The sequence below is a fragment of the Olea europaea genome, unplaced genomic scaffold (assembly GCF_002742605.1).
Source record: "Olea europaea var. sylvestris unplaced genomic scaffold, O_europaea_v1 scaffold682, whole genome shotgun sequence".
NCBI classification, from domain to species: Eukaryota; Viridiplantae; Streptophyta; class Magnoliopsida; order Lamiales; family Oleaceae; genus Olea; species Olea europaea.
The window spans coordinates 405,697-422,708 of record NW_019265206.1 but is presented as its reverse complement, the minus strand read 5'-3'; the positions used below and the strand labels follow the sequence as shown (position 1 = coordinate 422,708).

Sequence of the window (17,012 nt, the reverse complement as noted above, 5' to 3'; positions counted from 1 at the left end):
TCAGGAGCTTGGGGTCTAGACTTATCAAGATTGGTCCTAGTTTTAGTAATTTGGTTAAGCCAATGTACTAATCATATGTTTATGAGTCCAATGTTTTCATCTATATACAATTTGGAACTTGTGGAAGTATTTGAATGAGTGTATTCTGTATAGGACAATATGAATTACAATTGTCACATTCTAAATTCTCTGTCACCTTCATCGACCTGCTTCTTCCTTCTCGACCGGTAGCCATGCAATGGAAAATGTATGGGAAATTTAGGTGCTTGTTTGGTAAAACTTTTATTTGCTAAAAAAACTGATCAAACTTCAATTTTAACCACATATTTCATTGGCAACAACTTTTATCCGTCTTTTCACTGCTCATTTCATGGACTTAGCAACTTTTATCAGCTTTTAGCAACATCAAAGTTATCAAGTGTATCAAGAGGTTGAATATTTATACAACTATTCCTCTTCTTCATTCATTATCTAAGAAAGCTGAGATTATAACCAATATAGAATTCATCCGGCTCTGACGTATTAATTAGTTAGCTATGGGTCTGGACTAAGTAAATATTTAGAATGCCAATGATCAACATCATGACAAAATGATTTAGGCATTGTCATTAATCATTCAGCACTATAGCTCACGGCACTAATGCAATGCATCAAGCTCAAGAATCCACCTTGCATCATCCATCTACTCCAGTGGAATGCTCAGCATTGACTTGAACACGGGACCTCCAACTCTAACACCAACTGATGTAGGGTATTGTTACTACTTTGTACAAAATCTATAATTCATGACATAATTCGTCCTATATCATCCAAAATCAAGTTCAAAATTCACCACAAACCCAGTTGGTTGTGACTACCCCATTTCAAGCATGCTCCTACATTACAAAATAATCAATGATAGAATTGAAATCTTATTTACTTGAATTAGGTGCATCATACTTAAATCATTTTAATGGATGCTTTCAATTGTTAATAAAACAAATTGTGAATTTCATGTAATCTTAATTAAATTGAATTTTTGTATGGAATATGATATTTACTTTAAGATGAAAAATAAATCTAACGGATAAAGAAAGTTTCGTGAACATCTATCAACGATATTTCGTGGGATCTATTAAAGGATGTCTTGAATCAAATTAATCTATCTTCTATCTTGTGTAATAGAACTTGTGCATGGCACACGATTATACACTCTAGCAATAAAGTCTTTTTCCAATGCTTTAGACATTGTTGTACTAAAACTTTGACACCATCCTAAGCTAGACCTCATGGGCGGTTGGGTGGTCAAATCAAGAAAACTAAGTTGAATCGACAAGTTGAAGGGATCCATAAGCTCTAGTGTGGTCTGTTCATCCAACTTTAGGAACATTTTGAAGAAAGGATGACAGCAGCAAGTTCTTACAACATAATTATATTTCTAGGAGTTTTGTCTTTTGCCAACATGCATTGGTATCGTCCCATATTGGGGAAAAAAGTCAAATATAAAGGAATATTCTTTTGAGGGTTGGGGTAATGTATACCATTCTATATATGCCATTTTTTAGCACATGAAAGTCCATTACGGGATAGTATTTCTAGAAATTTGAAAATCAAACTTAATCCAATGCTACCGAAAGGACATAAAATAAGCACCCTTAAATACTATTACAAAATATAAGGGGTTAATACATTGTATTCATATGACAATTGTGTACTAAACATATGCTCTTAGAGGAGAAGATGCTAATTGTCCAATCATTCATCAATTTATCTATTACCGTCAATTTTTCCCCAAGTAATGTGCGGATTTGTGCAAGTTTTTGTAGTTAGATAAAAATGGAACCAATATTTGTAAGGTCAATATAGATACGTGCATCAAGGATATGTTATAGGAAGTAGTTTCTGATCAAACTTTTCACCAAAGAGCTTACTACGAGAGCTAGTAAACTAGTGGAAGAGCTTAGCTCATACTATAGATGAAGAACTACGCTCATCAAGAGAATGATTATACCATTTTCCAACATATCGCGCCAAATGGTCAAAAAGTTCGAACAACATTTAACCACTGACAAAGAAAAATCCATGCCAAATGATTGACAAGTCAAACTGATTTTTCATTTCATGTTGCTTAGATACAATAATCATCAAAATCGGAGTTATTAACTACCCTATGAAGCATAGTATTGACTTGGGATTTTGATTTCGGGGGTCATACAATGCAACTATGAATTGAGAGGATAAGCTGAATCATTGGAATAGATTGACAAGAAATCCAGTTGAAGATCAATGTTAATACGTAAGACGATATGGAATTTAAAATTACCAACCAACCAATCAAATACCACAATATTTCTATATCAATATATATGGGGTTGGTTTTTGCTTTATGATTAATTCAACATGTAAATGTCATCATTTAATTTTCCCAACTAATTCTTACCAGTATTTTCTATCGAACTACAGTGAAGAAACCGTAAACACAAGAAGAAAAATCAAAGTTTTGCACAATAAAAAAATCAGCATTGTGTTGTGCTGGAATTTTGAGGTTTGGCATTATCAATTCAGCCAAAATTTATCCTTGAAGAAGTCGCACATTAGCATGTGACCAGAGGCTAAGTTTTCATGTGAAAATGGAACTTTTGAAAGCAAATTATACTTCCCCCTCTTTCAGATTTCCATCAAATCATTCTTTTTAGAATCGTCACGTCATATGCATAAATAAGTCCACAATAAAGAATCATTAGATTACTTTTCCTTGTTTGAAACGAGTTCTTATCATCCCGCTATTGGATCCCTTTCATCTCATTAATACATTTCAATTTGGGTAATTAGCATAAAATGTCTTTATTATTTGTTCTTATTGTGCAAATCGTCCATATCGTTTCAATTTTGACATTTGCACCATCAGATCAAAATATTCTTTTGCAAAAGGATTTTTCATCACCTGCCATCCATTTGTTCCATTAAATAGGCTCATGCTGTGTAGAAGATCCTGTGTTTGGACGCCATTATTCTGCCAGAATTCATTTTATCCATCACAACAGGTGGGGCCTACGTTGTAGCATGTGAATGAGTGGGTTTATTCTTTATTCACTTTTACATTTCTACCCCCATTTGTCAAATTTTTAGGCAAAAAGGACTTGAGTACTCTGGTAAAATAGGTAAAGGAGAAGGCTAAATAATTAAAAAGGTACAACTTTTGTCATTCATGTGTCTGGCGGCAAAAATTTTGACTGCTCCAATTGCTGTGTAACGGTAAAAAAAATTCTACAAATGAGGTAAAAATGGGTATAAAGGGGATAATGTAGTACACTTAATCCTTATCATTAGGGTTGGGCAAATCTCCTGAACCGAACTCGAATCGAACTGAATTGAACCCGACGGTTCTTGTCAAATTAAATACCCGAACCGGTATCTAAATTGAGAACCGACGGGTACGGTTCGGTTCTCGATTTTAGACCAAGAATCGAATAACCGAATAAGAACCGAATCTTTCTAATTTTTTTTTTATATTGAGTAAATCAAATTATTTTAATTTTAATTCTTTTTAAACAAATTAACAATTTCTAAATCCAAATTTTTGGCCCAATTACCTATTTTATTATTTCATTTCTTAGCTCAACAAGATCAAATCCACTAAATAACTCTAAACACCTACACTAAAATGCATAACGTTGTCTCCACTCTCGCACTCACTCTCGCAGCCTCGCTAACCTTCCAAAATCTATACAGTCGTCGGCCGACGCTGTGACCTCCGTCAACCGAAGCTTTGACCATAGCGATCATTTGAACAAGGTACTAGTCTCTAACATTCAAAAACCATTGAATGTATCATTAGTTGTATTTATATAATATTATTATAAATGTTCAAAAATTTAATTATAGTACAGAACCGAACCGAACCGAACCGAACTCAAACGGTTCCATAATTATATTTGGACCCGACGGTTCCATTTACTAGATACCCGAAAATTTTGGTTCGGTTCGATTCTCTTTAGAACCGAACCGAACCGACCCGCGCTCACTCCTACTTATCATGTAATTTTGATAAAAACAATAGATGAAATGAAAAACGAAAAGAAAGTTTCACAAACATCATCTCCAAAGCCCAACCCATCCTAACGGAGGTGAGGCACACACTACAAGCGGGCGGCGACAATAAAGACCAAGGAAGAGCAAAAGGGTGAATACGGTGGGAGATATTGGGAAAGGCCAATTTTAGAGCTTTCGATCCATTCAGTATAGGAGAGGGTTGTGTTTTTCACCACCCCATCTGAGAGTGTAACGCCTTTCCGGTGATTGTGACAATGCAACGGCGATGGTGGAGGGTTGGAGGGTCGGAGAATCGGAAAGTTTGAGGTAGAGAGAAGATGGGGTGGTTAATAACGGAAAAAGATGGTTACAACGACGAGGCTGCGATGGTTACGATGCGCTGGTGATGGGGTTGGCTGTGAGTCAATAGGGAAAGTATTTTTGGAATTTTAATTTCTTCTTTTATTTTTGTTTTAAATTTGCATATTATTTTTTGAAAGTTCAATTATGAAGGTTAATTGATCTGATATTTTTATGCTTCTAAATGGCGTCATCTGCAGAGCACGAGCCTATTCAACAAAACAAATATATGACAAGCACACAAGGAAAGGTTAATTGATCTGATATTTTTATGCTTCTAAATGGCGTCATCTGCAGAGCACGAGCCTATTCAACAAAACAAATATATGACAAGCACACAAGGAACCCTTTATGCAAGAATATGTCAATCTGAGGGTACAAATGTCGAAATTAAAACGATAAGGACGATTCATACAATGAAAGCGGACGTTTTGTACTAATTACCCTTTCGATTTTCCTCCAGTAATAGGTTGGCAAGGGGCCCTCAAAATGTAGGGTTTTTATCATCCCCATTGATCAAGAAAAAAGAGTTCACTTGTTATTTATAGTACAACATCGTATTTTCTAATACTATTTACCAAACATAGACACATCATTAGTCAAAAACTCTCTATTCTTAGATAAGTAAATAATCAGTTGAATTCATTGCATCGCGAAAAGAATCAACAGGATCAGAATTACAAATTACAAACCTTCAGTAAGACACTACATACAATAGCAGTCAATTTCTCTTGAAATGATACGAATCTGCCAAAAGCCGATAAATTAGGAACTTGCTAAGAAATAATTCTACTGCCCAAATTTTCTTTCGGCAATTTTAGCATGTCGTCTTGAAATAAATATCTGTATGTAGTCGTTCCTCAGAAATCATCAAACAGAACTCTCATCGGTATTTCTACACAAGTTACCATTGCAATAAGGATTCCATCTACTACGACCAGTTCAATCTTGTTACCTGTCTATAAACTTGGGATTGATTATGTCCCCATTTCTTATTTTATCCACTGTAGTATAATCAATAAAATTTAACAAGCTGCTATAAGAGAATAAATTCAAAATTTTAAAACACTATTTCATACTTGAAACTCGAATAATCCAAGTATAAACTTGCTTTGTGATTTATTTCATGAATAGAATTGGACTCGTCAAGTTCTCCAGAACTATCAAATTCTAAAACATGTTGAGTGACTTGAGTCCCATTTTTCCCAAAACTCATTTTTTCAAAACTTAAATCTTAACTACACATTCTCCCATAAAATAAGTTTACACGTAAATCCAAAACTTTCCTCTATTTTATTTATTTATTTTTAACCACACATTCCAAAAAAATAAAATAAAAAATCACTATTCTGAAACACATTTCCTCCAAAAATGGGGCTCAAACATGGGCTGAGTAATTTTTAATTGAAACCAATATATGCTTTTGCAGTAAGGGTGTTGGAGGTATTCAGGGCCAAGGACAAGCATATTTTCAGTAAAGATAATTCATACATAAAAATTATCTGAAATTCAATATGATTGTTGTTTTCTTCAAGCATAAAAGGTTGTATAAATCTGAGCATTTGGGTTTAAATAATGAAAACCTGTTTTCCATGAGATTCTCCAGAGTACATGGATGCTCTATTTTTGTACATAGACCCCATTGATTAATTGTGTGCTACTCTCCCATCAATCTTCATTTCCAACAACCAACTCGTCACTTTCCTGCCTTGCCATAAGTATCTCGCAATGTGACAGTCCGGTTGAATACTAGCTTTTCAGGAGTAGAATCCTTATCAGCAACAAAATAGCCTTGAACAAGAGAGAAACAAACAGGAAATTAGACAACGTGTGAATTTAAGAAACTACGATACTTTCAATTATCACAGAGAATAAAAATGGAACTACAGTTGAAGCAGCATATAGAAAATTCATAAAATAAAATGCACACAACGCAGGTAAGCAACCTTATTCACTAAAAGACACTTGTACAATTTCCATGTTTTGCTAATTTAAATTGGAGTGCAAGTTCTCCTGACATATGGTGTGATAATATACCACAATCTGCTAAATTCTTATTTCTTCTCTCTCTACACTAAGGGCATGTATTTGGTTTAAGCAGAAAAGTGTGATAGGGGAATGAGGAGACGTCTAAAACTGGACATAATTTTTGTATTTCCATCTCTAATAAGAAAGGAGGAGATAAATGCCCTCCCACCTTAACCATGCCAAACACAAACTTTAAACCACCAACATTCAGCCAGCCATCATTAGAACCCGGCCACAAGCAAAGTTAGTTGTTATCAGGTTTTTATGGAGGTGACACCCTTGGCTAGCTGGTTCTAGGTCGTTTTAAACAGTTATGGCGGCAAGAGTCATGATTCTACAGTGTGATGGTTGCTTGAAATAAATTGTTTGGTCAAAGAATTTGAAATTCATTATTGCAGTTGTTAAAGAGAATTAAATATTAATGAGCACAACCATTGGAAAAATGGCAGGAAGTTGTATGAAGTTAAATGGAAGCATAGTATTAAAGAGCAGAAAGTTGGAAGAATGTACCTAGCCTTTCAAACTGAAATCTGTCTCCAATCATAGCATCTCTAAGTGAAGGTACAGCATATGCTTCCGATATGACTACTTTAGATTCCGGGTTCAAATCACCAAGCCAATCATCAAGTTCAGCAGGATTCTGTATGCAATAACAAACCGATAAGTGTCAATGGCATATTCAACACAAGAAAGAGACTGCTGAAGACTGAAAGAATTTATCGCAAGGAAAGATTTCGAACCTCAGAAATAAAGAGTTTGTCAAACAATCTGACTTCAATCTTAAGTGGATCAACCCCAGGAGCAGATTCTGCAACCCAGTGCAGAACCCCCTGCAGAACAGAATATGATGTATGCAAACAGTTTCAGAATCTGGAAGAACCTTTCGAAATTATCAATTAATGTTAACATGAGTACCTTCGGCTTGGTCTTCTTCAAAGGGTCATATTCAGCCCGAATTTCAAGAACAGTCTCATTATCATCACTAAGAATTACTTCTGTGCACTTAATAGGAAATGCGTACCTGTATTTAGGAAGAAAAGACGTGTAGATGTTATACATAATTCTTTGTTGATTGCTAGTACACATTGTGAATGAGAAGTAACTTCAAATAATATGTACCTGAGGAGGACAGATTTTCCAGGAGCAAGCCCATAGTAATCTTTAGAGTCTTTCAATCGAAAATCAGAATGTTCAATATACAGAACATTAGAAAAGGGGACCTGTTGCAATAGCAGGAAAAAGAAACAAGGTGAAGTAAACATGCAACGATATGATGCAACGTCATCTCAATGAAATAAGAAAACTAGCATTAGACAAAACAAATGATTTAGAACTCAACATGGAAATGGAGCAACTCATTCACATAAAAGAATAATGCATTTTAGGAACAAGTCTAATAATACAAGTTCAAATTAGCCCTTGTTTGAGCCCCATTTTAAGTCAAAGAATGCATTTTTAAATAGTGATTGATGGAGAATGTGTGGTTAAAAATTAAGGAAAAATTTTGGATTTGTGCGTAATATTATTTTATTGAAGAATGTGTGGTTGAAAATACGTTTTGGAAAAATTAATTTTTGGATGAATTGGGCTCAAACAAGGGCTTAATCACACACATCACTAAAGTAATGTTCACCTTGTAAAAAGAAGATGCATCATTCGCTGGAGCATCAGGCCACTTCTTCGCATCACTGTAAGTCACGGAGCTAGCTTCCATGTTTGTAATCACAACCTGATATACAGGAAGTGTTGATACAAAATTGCTTAGTTGGTTCCCAAGCATTCTTACGTACATATGTCTATGGGGGTGATGTTCAATACATACATTTACTCCGAGATATGTATATATTAGGCAAGATGCAAACCTTAAGTGGATTTAGTACAACCATTGTGCGAGGTGCTGTTCTATTCAGTTCTTCCCTTATGTGGTACTCTAGGCGATCCAAACGTATCAGACTACCGTCACTGTGACACACGGAATTAATGCAATTGTCAGAGAGCAAAGCATAACTGGAAGCAAGGTAGAGAGAGATTTATAAAAGAAACTCAACCTTCGGGTAATTCCAATTCCTCGGACAAAAGAATTTATGGAAGTTGCAGTTACCCCTCTACGTCGCAGTCCAGAAAGTGTCATGAGACGGGGATCATCCCAACCATCAACCCATTTTTCTCTTACAAGGCGATTTAACTGCAATAACACATCTCAAGTATAAGTTCAGAAGGACAAGTGTATATAATTCAAACCAACCAAGCATTATAATCAATGTCATCATACAAACCTTCAAATTACCTTGCGCTTAGACATCACCGTATTGGTGACATTCAATCGGGAGTACTCCCATACATAAGGTTTATAAAGGCCAAGTGCATCCAGTAACCAGTAGTATGATGCTCGTCGTGTTTCAAATTCGAGAGTACACAGCTGCATATAACAATTAAACTCCATTTACGAAAAGGCACAACAGTATACAACTCAAGGACCTTTACTTTTCACAAGTACTTGTCATGATGAACGAAGAAAATTATAAAAGGGTTGTTGACAAGCTCATTTTCATAGATACATGTCCCCAACAAATACATGATAGAAGTCTTTAAGAGGTTGAATATCTATGATAAAATGATTCTTTCATGAGCAAGTTTCTTAAACCAGACAACAAACTCAACCAGTGTTCCTCTACCAAACAACCGCCACAGCGGAGAAAATGGAAAAAAGTATAAAAAAGGGGGAAAAAAAAAAGAAGAAAAAAAAAGCACAGGATGGATGTCCTAGAACACTACAACATAGTATGTGAAGAAATTTTACCCCTTTATTCTCACATCCTTATTAGTTTCGAATAATTGTAATCAGATTGCTCAGCGCAAATCATCTCAATCATCCGTTGATCAGAGTACATATAAGAGGTTATATTTTTCAAGAGGATCTTCTCTATATTAGTGTTTTGGAAGCTCAGCCAAAAATTTTGCAAATGACAAAGATATTAAAGGAGAAGACACCATAAAAATATTTTTTTAAATCAAATTGTTTGCACAGTAAAGCAGAGGTGAAAGGCAAAAACACCCCATGAATGTTTGTATGCATGTGTTTGTGAACCTGAGAGGGAGCCTCGAGTTCTTTAACAATCATAACAATGGATGAATTTGACTAAGAGATGCTTCTAATTAGAAGAGAATGTTAATGATTTGTAAGTAACAAAGCATACTGCCATACCGAATGAGTTATGTTTTCAAGAGAATCTACAATGCAATGTGAGTAGTCATAGCTTGGGTAGATGCACCATTTATCTCCTGCGTGTGGATGAGGAGTAAACTGAAAAAAGGAAAGTAAAACTAGTTTGTGAGCAACTCTTTTGTGTTTCAAGTAAAACTAGTTTGTGAGCAACTCTTTTGTGTTTACAAGTCAGTAACTTTTTGAGTTAGAGTACATACCTTGATACGGTAAGCAATAAGGTCATACATATTGAAGTTATCACTCTGCATGTCCTGTTTCATTCTTAATGTCGCCTTGCCTTCATCAATCACTCCCCGCTTCATATCATTGAACAATTTTAGTGATTCTTCAATCGGTCTATCTCTCCAAGGACTGTTCATCTTCTTTTCTCTGTACTCTTTTATCTCTTCAGGTGTCTGTACTAAGTACCAAAGGCATACTTATTCGCAATTGAATGCCATACGACGACAAAATAACCAACTAACCACACACACACATTTTATGTTGTCGCTGCTAAGCATTACAAAATAGTGTTCACTCACTATTACAATATTTATATCAAAAGTTGGAAATAGGTCGTATCAGAACTTTCAAAAAAGTCAGGTCAACAGTAATTCATTGTAAAAAGAATGGTGAAAATAGAGAAGCGGATGATGAAGATCATCAATAAGGACCAAGATAAGGAAAATGACCTGGTGATCAACATAAGCATGGCCTCTCCGTATCAGCTCCACTGCTAATTCGTAGAGTTCTTGAAAATAATCACTGGTGTAAGTGATCTGTGACAGTTTAACGTACATTAGACATAGCCCAGACAAGAGAGTGTCAAACGTATTAATAGAAAACTAACCTTGAAAGGTTCCCACTCCATCCATCTCACAATTTCTTCAATATGATCAATATATTCTTTCTTTTCAGCTTCTGGGTTGGTATCATCATACCTAAAAAACAAGAGTTATTTAGATAATAAGGGGAAATCTTCATACTTTGTCCATTCAAAATGGGTGCCCAAATAGGAAACAGATTTCTGAAGTTTTTTGAGTCTAGGCTGTATAAAGAATACTTAATCAAATTAACACTGGAAAGAATCAAGTTCAAATATTGTGGAATAATCAAACAATGGTTTTGAAGAAAATGATCTACACTTACCTTAATTTTCATATCAATTGTAACAACCCAAGCCTCGTGCCATAGCCGTTATGCCAAATGTACTGTCCGTTTTGAATGTACATCTACTCACTTACCCCCTTACAGCTTTCTATTGTATCTCACAGGATTCGAACCCAAAATATCTACCTAATATCCGTTTTTGTAACGACTAAGCCTATGTGCCTAAGCCGTTATATAATACGTACTGTCCGCTTCGACTTATCTCCTCACGACTTTCTATGGTACCAAAATTCAACTTAAATCTTCCATTAGGTAAAGGTCTTGGGTTCGAATCTTGAAGGACACAATAGAAAACCATGAGTGAGTAAGTGGAAGCAGAGAGTACATTTAGTGCATGTTTGAGCCACATTATTCCAAAAAAATGTATTCTTAAACAGTGATTTGACATCATTTTAATCACACATTTTTCAATAAAATAATATTACACGCAAATCAAAAACTTTTTCTTATTTTTTAACCACACATTTCCCATCAATACACTATTCAAAAATGCATTATTACCAAAATAATGTGGCTCAAACACCCCATAATATAACGGCTTGGGCACATAAGCTTGGTCGTTATATCATATATACTGTCCGCTTTGGGTGGGTAGGTACCGGGATTCAACTTAACTCTCTCATTAGGCAGAGGTTTTGAGTTCGAAACCTAGGGGACGCAATACAAAGCTATGAGAGGATAAGTGAGCAAATGCTCACCCAAAACGTACAGTACATATGATATAATAACTTGGGTATAGGGGCAAGTCATTACATCAACTGTTGACTTTTTTAAAATACATATCAATGATTCGTATTTACCAAATTTTATCATTTCAAACAAACAAAAATTAACTTCCCTTTACCTCACTATGGTTACTCTCTAATTTTGATAGATCTTGTCATACACAAGTAAAACATTAAAAGCTTAAAAAATATAAATTATAGCTTAAATCAAAGTAGAGGACTAGGAATGAGTTTTGAGAAACTAATTCAGTTTGGAGTTCCTTTAGTATTGAAGCTTCCCGCATGAGAAAGCAACTACATTTTTTCATGTGGAAGAGTCTTCGAATTTGAGGAGAAAGGGAAGCAAATGTTTTTGCTGAATGTTTTGAGTTCTTTTTTGATGACCGACCCTTTGCATTTTATTATATCCACAGCCACTAATGGTTACAGGTGCCTAGAGTAGTAACAACTAACAAACAAATCTAAAAAACCAGGTCTAACAAGACAATTAGTGAATAACTGGGCCAATCTTGGGCTGGGCCGACAGAGACTTGACTTCAAATCTGCGAGACTGAAGTTCACACATTAAAGTCTTTGTAAGGACTATATGAGAAGAGGCATCAACGATAATCTCAATCTGCTGATTTTGAAGAAGAGCACTGCTATTCAGCGCTTGGAGTTTCATCAGTTCCCTTAGGAGGAAGAAAAAGAGGACCCAAACCAGTTGGATTAAAACTGTATGTAGGCTTCATCATGACAGAGTTTGAAAAATAATGACAACTCAAAAAAAATACATATAAGCCAGAAGATTATTATGTCAAAAAAACAAAGCAGTAAGGAAACAATTCTGACCTTAGATAGCAGCATCCATCCCTCTCTTTTGCTAGGCCAAAATCCACAAACATGGCCTATTCAATTGTTACAAGATAAAGAGTAAGATATATTCCAAATAATATATGATATCCAGCAGATTGTCTTGAAATTATGATCACCTTGGCATGACCTATGTGCAAATATCCATTAGGTTCGGGTGGAAACCGTGTAAAAACTTTTCCACCAGTCACCTTCAAATGTTTTTCAAGTACTTCCTTTGAATTGCAAGCTCTAAGCACAGGACGATCACTGAAATATATTTCAGTATGTACCTAGAAGTCAGCAAGAAAGTTAATAAACACACAGATGAGCATTAAATAGCAGCCAGCCAGCAGGTGGTCGAATGTATAAGTTGAATGCTCAATTTTTTACGTGGCTGAGAAAACTTAATGGCAAAAGAACATTTATGCTTAAATGTTTAAACTTTTCATTGGTCTAGATATGACAAGCATATGATATGAAGCCTATTGACATCATCGATAATTATAACCTAAAAGAAGCGGCTAGCACACAAATTAAAAATCATCCTGAAATGGCATCTGAAAGTAATGAACTCACTGCGAAAATCCCAACACTGAAAGCCAAGAAAAAAAATAAAAAAATGAAGAAGAAGATAAGAATCTCCTGGTTGCCAGATAAAACAATGCATCCATGTTAGAGATTACTTGGAGGAAACCAACTAAAATGATGATAAGCACTAATCATCCTGATGATATCAGTTAGTCGCATGTAATGCAACGTCAAATTATTTGTTTGTTCAAATTGCAAAACGAGTAGAAAAAAGAACTTTGTGTAAATAAAAGCAGCCACTCATACAACAAAGGGCGCAGCATAGCAGTTTGGTACCTTAAAGTTTTCCTCTGGTGAAGGAAATATTAAAAATGGATTAGTTTCTTCTTCAGATGGTTCCGCTGTCTCTTCAACAGTTGCTTTCTCCTGCATAAATTGAAACATAAGACAGGAAAGAAACAGACATCCATTCATATATCAAAGTCCCAAGACTGTTTCATTCATCGATAATAAGGCACCAATAGGGCGCATGAACCATTTGGATCAGGCTACAAATATCAGATGAAACACCAAACAAATTAGAATTACCAGTCCCGAAGAACCTTCACGAACATCATATTAGGTATAGGATCTACTAACACTCCAAAATTTCAGAAAACCAGTTGACTACATAACTTTAAATAAGAAACCAAAAAACCTTCAAATAGAACAACTAAACTGACCTCAACTCTAACAGCCTTCTCTTTCTTCTTTTTCACGGGCTTTTCATCATCTGCAGCCGTTCTTTCACCAAGCAGAGCATACAACTTTGCATCAATGAGTTGCTGATACCAACAAGTGACAATGTAAGCAAAAAAAGCATTATAATAACAAAAGAGAAATTTCTAGTTTACTTTTGCATGATTCAGATTCTTTATGTCAGAGTTTGGGAAGAAAAGACAAAGCAGCTGACAACAATTACCTTGACAATCTTAGGATCAGCCCACGGCTGCTTCTTTCGAACATAACCAAATAATTCACCAACTGCATGCACAATAAGATCAAAAGGACTGGTCTTCATTAGAAAAAAGAAGTGAAATAATCACAGGCAAAGTTCAATTAAGAAATTTGATGAGTAGATCATCATTTTCAAAACCTCCAGCCACTATTTCACAAACTGTTTGCACATTGGAATAAGCATTAAGCTCAAAGCCGGAATGTGCACATTGTAATCTATATAACATAATTTATATGTGATTTATTTATTCCTTGTACAAATCCTTAGTAATAGTCAGGCTTCAAAACAAATGAAGCACCAGAAAATTGTAAGACACCATAGATTTGAAGATCAATTCATAATTAAAAGCAATACGTAATCAGGATCCAGTACAAATAGTGATAAACTACATGGTAGCTTATACTATTCCAATTTATCCTCGTATTATGTATAGACAATACAACTTCTACGATGCAACTAGGGTCTGTGAGACCTCAGTATACATCCACAAGCAAGGAACCTTGTTCAACCAATTTAGCTACAGGATTGGGATTGCTTTATGGGAGCATTGGTACGTGAAGTAGTATCCCTGATATAAAAATATCCTTATCTGTTCTATTATTAGTTAGTTCAACATTTCTGCATGGTGAGTAGAAGAGTAAATCTAGATCTTAAATACAGCTACGTGGCAGAATTTCATCATTAAATTGTACTTTGCTAATTACAGGGTTGTGGCTATGGCATTACAAAAACCATTTATCAGTAAAAGAACAAAGCTGGAGGAAAAGAGAATTAGAAAGAACTAGTATGACATCAAGTAAACCACAGAAATGAGGAAGCAAAACAAAGCATAATATTGATTCTATTTGGCAGACTTATAATCATAGGAAATGACACGTATTCCTAAATCCACACACTATGTTCTAAACAAAGTGCCTCGCTTCTTCATAAACTTTATATCGATTAGAGATCAAGATTGTCACTTTTACCCTTTTCTTTGCAAGAGGGTTTATCCTCAAAAGAATTTGGACTTAAAGCAATGTTATGATGTATCATTTCAAATTAATATCTACTCCAATTTTCTTATGAGATATATCATAGAAACCCCAGCATTCTATCTTTACATAAATTTAATAGTTTGATTCATATTTCCAATCAATTATTCAGCTTAGGTAAATAAAAATCCTGTTTTATTTGTATTTCCAGTAAAACATTATCTATAAAAAAAAATAAAAAAAAATAATAACTTCAATTCCCTCTTTCTTGGAGACTATGAAAAGGTAATACCAACCATTTGTTCGATAACGCTGCTCCAAAATAACAGCTTTGTTCACCTCAAAAATCTCATTAACAGCGCTTTCAATATCTTCCTTAGAAACTTCAACACCTATATATAAACAAAAGATCAATTTTCAGAATTTTATTGTTAAGAAAAAATTTGAAATGTCAAAATTTATTTAGAAAAAAAAATATTCAGAAAACATACAATTAAAAGAGTTAAAAATTAAAGCAATCTCAATACATATATGTTTTAGATGAATAAGTAAACAATATTGCAGTTGCATTACTCGCTACGTCAGTATTATCAAAGTAGAAATTCACTAAATAATAGAAAATGATTAATGATTAAAAGTCTATCAATAGAAGCTGCATCCAAAATATAAAGTATAAAAACCCAAAGGGTTAGCAATAAACATAAGCAAGAATCATATGTCATACCAACACCACAAGCAGCTTCAAAATCGTTGACTTTCAAGTTGTCAGAAGCAGTGGCATCAAGAAATGAGAAGGCAGCTTCCAACTGAGCAGGAGTTTTAATCTGTACATGTAAAATAGTCATAATGTCACTAAGCAAATTTTCGACTGGCAGCTGGCTGGGAATAGCTAGCTAATTAGTAAAAACACACTGGAGAAGGTGACAATCAACATGCAATGCAGAGAAACTGAGCCTCATACCTTTAGTGAAATAACATATTTAAGCAAGGTAGGTCGATGCACAAGTGCATTTGTGGGGAATTTCGTTGCTACCTGCCAAGAAAATGCATTATGTTTTTCATTTGAGAGATCTTATACCACAAAAACAAAGGCCTAAATTAAAATGAAGACTAAATTCTTCCCAAAGATGTGAAAGGATATTCCTTAGGTTCAAAAAACTCAATGATGCGACATGAATAATAGGGTACTTAAGGGTAAGTTCTTCTTTGGTGATGTGCTATGACCAGTCTAAACATCAAGATAAGAATGATGAATAAAGCCTCAAGTTCCCCTTATAGGACAGCATCAAAGGGATACAGGAAACTAAAAATGTTAATATCAAAGAACTGCGACACGCCGAAACCTGAAGAATCCAAGTTTAAAAATAAATACAAGCTTACCGTGTAAAGAAGATTTCCGACTGTCCGATCACAACCATCAGTTACAGCTGCCTGAAATACATTATTAAAATAACTTATGTAAGTACCTAATTCCAATATAACAGATATATGAGCATCTTTAATAGGAATTAAAGATCCTAGAGACGACATCATTTGATAAATTGCATAAAGCTGAAATAATGTTGTGTTCAAATATAAAAATAAAATACAAATAAAGAAAATGAAAATCAACAGTTCAATTTTTCTCAGTATTTCATTCCTTTTCCCTTTCTATTTTCATGAAATAATCTCCATCTAACAAGATACAGGCATATTAAAATTTGCTGAGTCACATAATCCCCTACTGATATTATGCATGCATGATTTTGCATATCCTTTTCCCAAGGCTCCTTTCTTTATCGTTAAGTTAAATTCTCTCCTGTCTCGTTCTGAAACCAAAAGCTCTCAAATTTATGTTGAGCCAATCAGTTAGTACACAAGTGCAATATAATTAATATACATATGTTCGAAGTTGAGTTACTTGCACTAAAATTAAAAAATATGTTTCCCTCCTGGAATTTCATTTTTAGAAAGGCCACGCCATTTAAGCCATCTGAGTGAAGCATTAAGCTTCCCTGGCAACCCTTTAAAAAATTTTACAATTTCTTGGGAAAATAACAAAAATTGCAAAAACAACTTATACATAGGCCTATAGTAAATATATTTGCGTAGTTTATGCCAAAAATTCAACACGCTCTGGACCTAATTAAACAAAATTATAGTTTTCAATTTTTTCTTCTTCTTTTTTCTTTTCTCCCCCC

General features: G+C 34.6%; 1 protein-coding gene across 1 annotated transcript in view; it reads right to left on the bottom strand.

Annotated features, from left to right (window-relative positions):
• Positions 1-5,743: 5,743 nt before the first annotated feature.
• LOC111390462 (glutamine--tRNA ligase-like) overlaps positions 5,744-17,012 on the bottom strand; it is an 11,998-nt gene continuing 729 nt past the window's right edge. The window contains exons 2-23 of the mRNA XM_023015511.1: positions 16,213-16,263; positions 15,794-15,865; positions 15,557-15,656; positions 15,129-15,224; positions 13,823-13,884; positions 13,584-13,685; positions 13,198-13,287; positions 12,471-12,623; positions 12,331-12,386; positions 10,455-10,545; positions 10,297-10,383; positions 9,823-10,020; positions 9,605-9,703; positions 8,687-8,818; positions 8,448-8,584; positions 8,262-8,361; positions 8,033-8,128; positions 7,519-7,619; positions 7,315-7,420; positions 7,140-7,229; positions 6,910-7,039; positions 5,744-6,162 (exon numbers count right to left, since the gene is read on the bottom strand). Coding sequence (XP_022871279.1) covers positions 6,068-6,162; positions 6,910-7,039; positions 7,140-7,229; positions 7,315-7,420; positions 7,519-7,619; positions 8,033-8,128; positions 8,262-8,361; positions 8,448-8,584; positions 8,687-8,818; positions 9,605-9,703; positions 9,823-10,020; positions 10,297-10,383; positions 10,455-10,545; positions 12,331-12,386; positions 12,471-12,623; positions 13,198-13,287; positions 13,584-13,685; positions 13,823-13,884; positions 15,129-15,224; positions 15,557-15,656; positions 15,794-15,865; positions 16,213-16,263 — 2,244 coding nt within the window. The 3' untranslated portion in view covers positions 5,744-6,067. The remainder of the gene's footprint in view (positions 6,163-6,909; positions 7,040-7,139; positions 7,230-7,314; positions 7,421-7,518; positions 7,620-8,032; positions 8,129-8,261; positions 8,362-8,447; positions 8,585-8,686; positions 8,819-9,604; positions 9,704-9,822; positions 10,021-10,296; positions 10,384-10,454; positions 10,546-12,330; positions 12,387-12,470; positions 12,624-13,197; positions 13,288-13,583; positions 13,686-13,822; positions 13,885-15,128; positions 15,225-15,556; positions 15,657-15,793; positions 15,866-16,212; positions 16,264-17,012) is intronic.